At 31.4% G+C, this 8,707-nt stretch overlaps 1 protein-coding gene across 1 annotated transcript; it reads right to left on the reverse strand.

Moving 5' to 3' along the window:
• Window positions 1-1,549: 1,549 nt before the first annotated feature.
• Window positions 1,550-4,833, reverse strand: LOC114404610 (1-aminocyclopropane-1-carboxylate oxidase homolog 4-like). Its single transcript, XM_028367497.1, has 3 exons — window positions 4,220-4,833; window positions 2,761-3,135; window positions 1,550-1,931 (listed from the first exon to the last, which is right to left on the reverse strand). The coding sequence occupies exons 1-3, from the start codon at window positions 4,790-4,792 to the stop codon at window positions 1,683-1,685; spliced, it is 1,197 nt and encodes a 398-aa protein (XP_028223298.1). The 5' UTR covers window positions 4,793-4,833; the 3' UTR covers window positions 1,550-1,682.
• Between the last annotated feature and the right edge of the window lie 3,874 nt (window positions 4,834-8,707).

Consider the following 8,707-nt stretch of genomic DNA (forward strand, 5'->3'; position numbering starts at 1 on the left):
TGCAAATTTAAGGGGGAGGGCGTATATTGCAAATAAATATTTTCTGTACATTCTTTCAGATGGTTGTCATCATAAAAAAGAAGGAGAATGTGAATGTATGTGTATGAAGGTTTTGTTGATACCAAGATGTAAGCCACACAAGATTACTTCAAGTCAAAATTCAAGATCAAGAAAACAAGATCAAGAGAAAGATAAGACTTAGTTTATTTTTTGTTAAAAAAAATCTCTTATTGGTTAAAAAGGTTTGGCCTCAAAAAAATGATTTTCAAATGATTATAAAAAGTTTTAAAATGTTTTATCATTTCTAAAATAAGTATTTTTCCACTGGTAATCAATTACCAGTCATTGTAATCGATTATTAGAGAGAGATTGCAAATTGGTTTTTCAAAAAAAAGTTTAAAATTTGAATTTTGAATATTGTAATTGATTATCAGGCATTGTAATTGATTACGAGAGATAGATTGTAAATTGGTTTTTCAAAAAGAAGTTTAAAATTTGAATTTTGAATATTGTAATCAATTACCTATTTACTCTAATCGATTACCAATAACGAAACTTCAGAAATTCAAATTGAAAAGTCATGACCCCTCAATGTATAACTGTGTAATTGATTACCAAGAAGCTATACTCAATTACCAGTGAGAGAAATTCAAAAATGCTTCGAAAGGTCGCATCTCTTCAAAATATTTTTTGAAAAGCCACCATTGGCCTATAAATATGTGACTTGTTTTACAAAAAATCTTTAAAGTTTTTCAAAACCTTATTGTCTTATTCTCTTATAAACAAATCATTGGTCAAACACTTGCAAATCAATTGAATGTTCTTCTAAGATCTTCAACTTGTATCATTTTCTCTAAAAGAAAGAAAAACTTATGTGCTTTCTGAAAAAAAAAATTGTTGTGATCAAGAGACTGTTTGTCTCTTGAATTGTCAGAATCCTGAATACAAGAAAGAGAGATCTCTAGGTTGTTTAGAAGTTGTAAATGAGTTTTACAAAGATAGTGAAAAATCTCAAGTGAATTGTTTGATGACTGAACGTAGATACGGGAAGTGGCTGAACTAGGATAAAACGAGTTTGCAATTTCTCTCTTCACTATCTTGGTTATTTTCATCTCACATATTTTTATCTTGCATACTTAAAGACTATTGTTGAAATAATTTGTATCTTCATCTTCCTATTCTATATTTTGAACATATAGATTTAAAAAGGAAATTAGAACTTGATTAATCGGAAATATTTTAAAACTTAATTCACCCCTTTCTTAAGTTATTGAAGTCATTTGTTCAATAATTCTTTTTCTCTTAATCTCTTAATTTATTTTTCTTATTGTTCATCTTAATCACATAGAGAGCAAAATTTATTCTTGATATTTCCCAACACTCACTTCCTACGTGCCACAAACAAGATTACAAGAACCATTAAAATTTGCTATTCTTAATTTTGCCATTAAAATTTCCCATTCTTCCCCGCCATTAAATAAGATTACAAGAACCATTAGAATTTGCTATTCCAAGAGAAGCCTATGAACAAAATGATAATATCGTGAACTGAGGGAAGAACAATTACGCTTTTGTCAAACATATAGCACCTTTTATTCACAAACTTATTAAGCATAAAATTCATCATCGCATATCCAACATTGATACATCACCAGAAATAGATGCTAATATATATGTGTACATCACTGCCTGAAGAAATTTGTCAATGATTTACCGTCCAACTCTTTCGTGAAGAACCTTGTCATAAATTCATGGAACGTGAAGTTCCTATAAAGAGCTGGTTTCTCTGTTGATGTTAGCTCTGGTAATGGTCCAAAATGTTTCTCCCTATCACTTGGGTTGAGGAAAACGGCAATAGAGACTCGTGGCTCGTTAGAATAATTGGCTAACACCCGATGATGAGCACTCTTGTATGTTTCATTAGAAATTATCTGATACACAAAATGATGAATATGAAAGATCTTAGATTTAAATTATATTAAAATCAAAAACTAAATGTAACAATTCCTATAAAACCTTGTAGAGAAGTTCAAATTTAACCAAAATTCTTCTGGCAGTTAAATGGTTCAAATAGTATGTTTAGAAAATATGTCAAGTTGGTGACAAATTGACAATTGATAAACAGTTATAGACTTTAATCAGCTAAAGATTATAATACTTAAAATTCTAAACAACGATACTTCCTTTTAAATTAAAAAAGTGCACCCTTAGTCACGTTTTACAACTTAACAATCAATTTACTTACCTTTTTCTCTTTTTTCTGTTAATACCATACTCTAAATTTGAGAAAATGAATTAACCTTCAAATTATATTTACTTTTAAATTTAACAAGAGCACCCTCAGTCATACTTAAAATATTACATACTCTTTTAAATAATATAAGTAATCATTTGAGTATTAGAAATCATATTATATATAATCTCTAAAGTATTAAAAGATCCTTTAAATTATTCTGTTTATGTTAGTAAAATATGTTGACTTGGGAACTAAATAAATGAATATATATTTAATACTTCAAAGACTACTGATATAATTTTATTATTTAGAAAAAGAATAGTAATACTTAAGAGAATAAACTGTTATCCAGTGACTTTTAGAAGATTATAGTGGTTACATTTCTGCTATTTCTAAATCCTTGCCTGTTACTTAAATTCACAACAAACATCATTAATTGTCCGCATCATAATAAAAAATTAAGTTTATTTTAAAGTGACACCAGCCTTTAATTATACTTATATACTATCACATAGATATGATACCTGAAGGAAATCTCCAATGTTAATAACCAAGGCGTTAGGCTGAGGCTTGACATGGATCCAACCCTGTTCAGTCTCAACCTGCAACCCCCCAATATGGTCCTGCAGCAACACCGTAAGAGCCCCTGGATCCGCATGCGAGTTAAGCCCCACCGTTAGATCAGGTTGAGGACAAAACGGGTAATAGTGCCCCACCATAACCCTCCCTTCCACCAAACCCATCTCCGTGAGCCTCTCCGTACCCAATCCCAGCCCTTCACTCAGTAAACCGTATAACACACGAGCCACACGCGCCACCTCCTTGTCCCACTCCATTACCTCTTTCCTACACACTTCTGGAATCTCGCTCGAATCCACTGCGGTTGGCCCCATCCTAATCTGAAAGGCAAAGTAAAAAAGTTCGGTCTTGTCAGGTCATATGTTCTTTATTCAGAAGGCTAAAATAAGTCTTCATAGTAAATTATGGTTTTATAAAAAATTTAGTACGTTCTCAAAAAATTTAAAAGTATCATTTTTTTAATTTGAATGTTTGAATCTATCATCATATCTTTTTAACATCATTATGTCTATAATTAATATAAATATAATTTTTTATATTAGCCATACATATAACTAATATAAAAATAAAATATAAGTGGATTCACATATTTCAATCTTTACTCTTAGTGATACATTTTAATTTGAGGATGAATGTTTTTAAAACAAATTTTAAATATTTTTATATTTATAGAAAAAAATATATTTTAGTTTATTTAAAATTATAATTATGTTCCGGATGTGATAAGCTTTGTGCCTTTGATATATTAATTTAGTGTGCTAATTATTTATATTTGATAAATATGATAGAAATTACGTCTAAATTAATATCAAACTTAACATTGCCGATTCATTTTAAATGTTTACCAAACAAGCACATAATCGTCAAACATCTGTGTACAAAATATATAAAATTTAGTTTGCATATTTTTTCTCTATTATAAAATTTGACAAAAATTAAAAAACAACGAAACTACAAATGGTACCGAGTACGTTAACCATATAAAAATATTGCATGATTGTATAATTGTGTTCCAGAAGTGACAATCTAATGTCTCTTATTTCATAATTTGATCAATTCAAATTGAAATATATGTTTAAATCAAATTTAATTACAAATCTTCCTTTCAAAACAAAATTTAGTGCTAACCAAATTAACAATCGCCTGAACATTAAAACTTAATGAATATATGGTCTAGTCTTTCAAATTTGCAAATTTTATATATAAGAAAAACTAGTCTTTTTAACGTGAAGATAGTAATCGTAGCTGCTGTTTTTCTTGTTTCTTCTATTGTTTTCTCTTTTTTTATTTCATGTACTGCACCAAAATAAAAATGTAAAGACTAAATCTATTACTATAAAAATAGCAATCTAAATTACTATGAAATTAGTTTTATAATGATTCGAAGAGGTCCACGTTGTTTACCTGGATGGTGTCGCGCCAGCTGGCGGCTTTTGATTGGAAGAGATCCACGTTGGAAATATACGACACACCCTTCCCCATCTCCCTACGGTACACCCGCGCCCTCTCCTCCGCGGGCTGCTCGTGGAACGCCTTCACCGCCGCCAGCGTTCGCAATAGCAGCTCCTCCGGGACGCCGTGGTTGACCACCTGGAAGAATCCCACGGTGCTCGCCGCCCGCCGGACCTGCTCCACCACGGCGGCGCGGGAGCTCTCCTCGGCGGCGAGGTCCACCGTGGGGATCTCCGGCGCGGACCCGGGTTTGGTTCCGCGCTTGAGGTCCGCTAGGGTTTCGGGCGGGTGGACGAAGAAAGGGGGGATGGTTCTGATTCCCGAATCGATCAAACCTTTGACTCCGACCTTGGTTTCGTCGAATTCTTTCACGGCTTTGGCGCGGTCGTACAGCGCGGCGGCGGAGACCACCGTGGCCACCGGCGAGGGGGATGACATTTTTAAGGGTTTGGTTTTTGTGTGTGGGGTTGCAAACTCGTTCAACTGCCACCAAAGTGAACTTGGATTGAAAGCAAGATAGTGCATTTTTTGTAACGAGTGACCATAAATAATAAACAGAGTAAACAGCGGTGAGTACTAACAATAAGTCAATAACTTATAACATTAAAGAAAAATCATAAATTTGTTAATATTCACGATAATTATCTTTTATTATTGATTAATATTTTTTAATCTAAATTTTTTAAGAAAATGGGCTATGCACTAAGTTTGATAATTTCATATCTCAAATAAAGTTTTTATTTTAAAAATTATAATACTGATCATTTCTGTTTGGTAATTTGTGAATTTTTATACTTAATTTTGTTACACGAGATGTTGCCGATAAAAAAATAAATTGTTACACGTGAAATTTTACACTAGCAACACAAAATTATTAATTTTAAAAAATCATAATTTAGAAATTAAACTCATATAATTAAGAATACATAATAAATCATAGTAAAAAATATGATTAACACTAGTAACATTAAATTTGTTACTTTTTTATAATTTTTAATTTCTTAATTTTTTTTGTTAAAAAAAACCTTAAAATTATGAACAAATAATTAATGAAATTGATAATTGTCAGGCATTCAAGATTTTCACGTTAAAATTCAATAATTATGTTTAAATTTGATAGTTAGCAATTATTTCCTGATATTGTTATATTAAATTATCAAACTGAGAAAAACAATAGTTTCCTTTCCTACTGATAATTTTTTTATACCAAATTCAGAATTAAAAGAAATAATGACTAGCAAATTGAAGAATAATCGAAGTATTATTATAAGAATTAAGAAGTACTCCAAAAGAATAACACGCAATTGATCTTGTTTTACATTAACGTGGCAGGCTCTGATATGTGCCAATGTGGGTCGTTGAAACCGGAAGTTCCAAACACGCTACGTCTGAGTGAGACCTCAATCTCATCTCTGATTTTTTCGTAAATATATTGGAATTTTTTTTTACCAAAATATATAATTCGCGGTTATTTACTAAAACATACACTTTTATTGTTCACATTTATCCCAATTTATACTATGTTTTTGTAAATTTTTTCTCAAAAATCTGTTGAGAATTTGGGTTCAATGTGGATTCTTTTAGAAAAGAATAATTTTTTAAAATGATTTTCAAAAAATATATATAAAAGAAATTAATAAAATTAGAGAATATTATGATATAATTTTTTAGTTATCATGTAGATACTTAAATAAATTGCAAGCTTAAGGCAGTTGAACATGTTGTGATTTTTTTTTTAAGTTAAATTTGAGTTTCGTTAGTGGTTTTATTTTGTTACGTATATTAATTACAAAATAAGAAAAATTAATTAGTAGTCTTAAAATAAATTAAAAAATAAGAAATAATTTAAAAAAATTAAATTGATTAAAAACACAGTGAATAAATAATTGTTACATCTCAGTTATATATACACATAAATTAAAACAAAACAATAATTTAGATGAGAGACATAGAGATATACATAATAAATAAAACATAATAAAATGAGAATAACGAAACATATTAGCAAATACAATTGAAACATGAAAATGATAAAACTAATGATAGTTTGAAAGATGTTGTACATGAGACATATCTTCTTCCATTTGGGTAAAAATAACTAAAATTTCTATTGGGTAAAATTGTTTTCAATAGTTGGATTCTGCTAACACCTTTAACACATCTTCATGGTTTGCAACTCTGTTATTTCATATTCAATTAATTTTTCTGAATATTTAACATGACCTAACTGTCGAAAGAACAATCGTTTGACCACTCGTTATTCATGAATTCCATAAAGGGAAACCTCTAAAGGTGCAACTTGTTTGATGACATCCTTGAGTTTCTCAATGTTACATTCCGAATGAATCTCAAATCTTATTGAATTTGTTCCAGTGGAGGAGTAACTCGAAAACCCACCTTGGCGTGGTATGTTTCACTTCTCGTAATACAACATTGCATCATGTGTAGGAGTAATGGTGGATTGAAGTAGGTTGAGCATACCATTTGGTGTTCTATTGATGGTACATAATAATTCTATAGGACCAACATATGAGTATTGCTCATTGCACATTAACATTGTGTAAACATCATCATATTTTTTCAGTTGCAGAGATTGAAAAAATACTGATGACCTACATCTATGAATTGTTTTCGATAGTAGATTTTATCCATAAATTGATCATTGGTTAGCTGAAGGGTGTTGTGCATTCTACTCTTGAGTGTGTCAAAAGAACATTCATTAGGAACTCGCTTTGGTATTCTAGTAGGACTTTGAAAATAAACACTAGTTTTGGTTGTGAATGATTGATCCATTTGGAAAAATGAATGTTAACCTCGAGTTAGCAATAGTCTAACTACTTGTTTCTCCCAAGAATGTCATAATATTGAGATTGAATTTTGTTTGTGAAGGTATGTTGTGGGGAATTGTGTGGTTGTAATGAGGGTATTTCGTGTTATTTATAGTTGTTTGAACATTTACCTCGTTCATGTGTATTGGAATCTCATAAGGTTAGAATTGTGTATCTAATAGAAACTTGTCTGGAATCCAATGTTGATTGTGACATGTCATTGTTCTATATAGTGCATAGTGTATAGTGTATAGTGTTGTCAATTTCGACTATGACTTTACCCTGCTACTAGACGTCCATTATAACTTTTAGACTTAAAAATAGATTGCGAGTTGTCATTTTAAAGTCATAAAAGAAACGAGCAAAATCTCTAAAGCGATACTCTGCAAAATCATTGGGTGATACACTTAATCTTATTTTGTCCATCATTTGCTTAGCAAAGTTATTTTGTATTCAAGTTTAAGTATTTATTCACTCATTGAGTGTTATTGAATCTTTGTATTCATTCAAACTCTTGTTTGTGAAAGCCAAGAATGACTTAGTGTTAAACAATACTTGGGTGTTCTTAGATTCAACGGGAATCTAAAAGTGTGCCACAAGTGGCTAGAAGAATAATTGTATAGCCAGGAGTGACAAGACAAAATATTTGTTTTGTAATCAAAGTTTTGATTAGTGAAACCCTTTGCAGTTGCGTAAAGAAGAACTGGACGTAGCTATGTTGAGTGAACCAGTATAAACTAAGGGCTTCTACATCTTTCTTAAGTGGTTAGATTAAGTATTCTCTTCGCTTACTTTGTTACGATTTTCTCACCAAGTGTTTATCTGAAAAGCATTTTGAAAATATTGTTTTACATTTACTAGATGATTGTCATACCCTAATTTCGTCCGGGGATTATTACTTGATGACATGCAACCTTTGTGATGCAATCCTCCCTAGGAAGGGACCAATCACTAGAACCATGAGCAAGAGGCTCCAAGAAGATTGGGCTAGAGCTGCTGAAGAAGGCCCTAGGGTTCTCATGAACCTTAGGGTAGATTTCTGAACCCATGGGCCAAGGTTGGGTCCAATTATCTTTGTACATATTAGACTAGGATGTCATTATATTTGGTCCTTGTATATAGGGCTCCATATTGTAGGTAGGGTACCCTAGAAATATAGGATTTTTCAGCCCTTGTATTTTTGGGCACCTAGACTAGTTTTTGTATTAGGGGTAGTTTTGTAATTTCACATGCACTAAGTGGATATTTGATGTGTGTGGTTGGAAATAAATTTAATTGAATTGGTAGAAGCCCAATCCAATTAAATTTTAGAGGGGGAGGTGAGCATTTGCTTACTACACCCCATTGCCACATCATATAGTCACACTTTGTGCATGTCCTTCATGCTTTTCATGCCTCATGACACCTAAGCACACTTAGTGGAGAATCTTGGAATTGATCTTGGATTAGTGGGCTGAAACATAACTAAAATTCACTAATCATAATTAGTGAAATTTTGGCTCCAAAGTTTGGCTCCACAAATTCAATTTCAAATTCAAGTGAAATTTGAATTTCCCTCCAATTTTGTGTGACACTTAGGCTATAAATAGAGGTCATGTGTGTGTATTTTTTT

Source organism: Glycine soja, unplaced genomic scaffold (assembly GCF_004193775.1).
Source record: "Glycine soja cultivar W05 unplaced genomic scaffold, ASM419377v2 tig00104754_1_pilon_1_103611, whole genome shotgun sequence".
Classification (NCBI taxonomy): Eukaryota; Viridiplantae; Streptophyta; class Magnoliopsida; order Fabales; family Fabaceae; genus Glycine; species Glycine soja.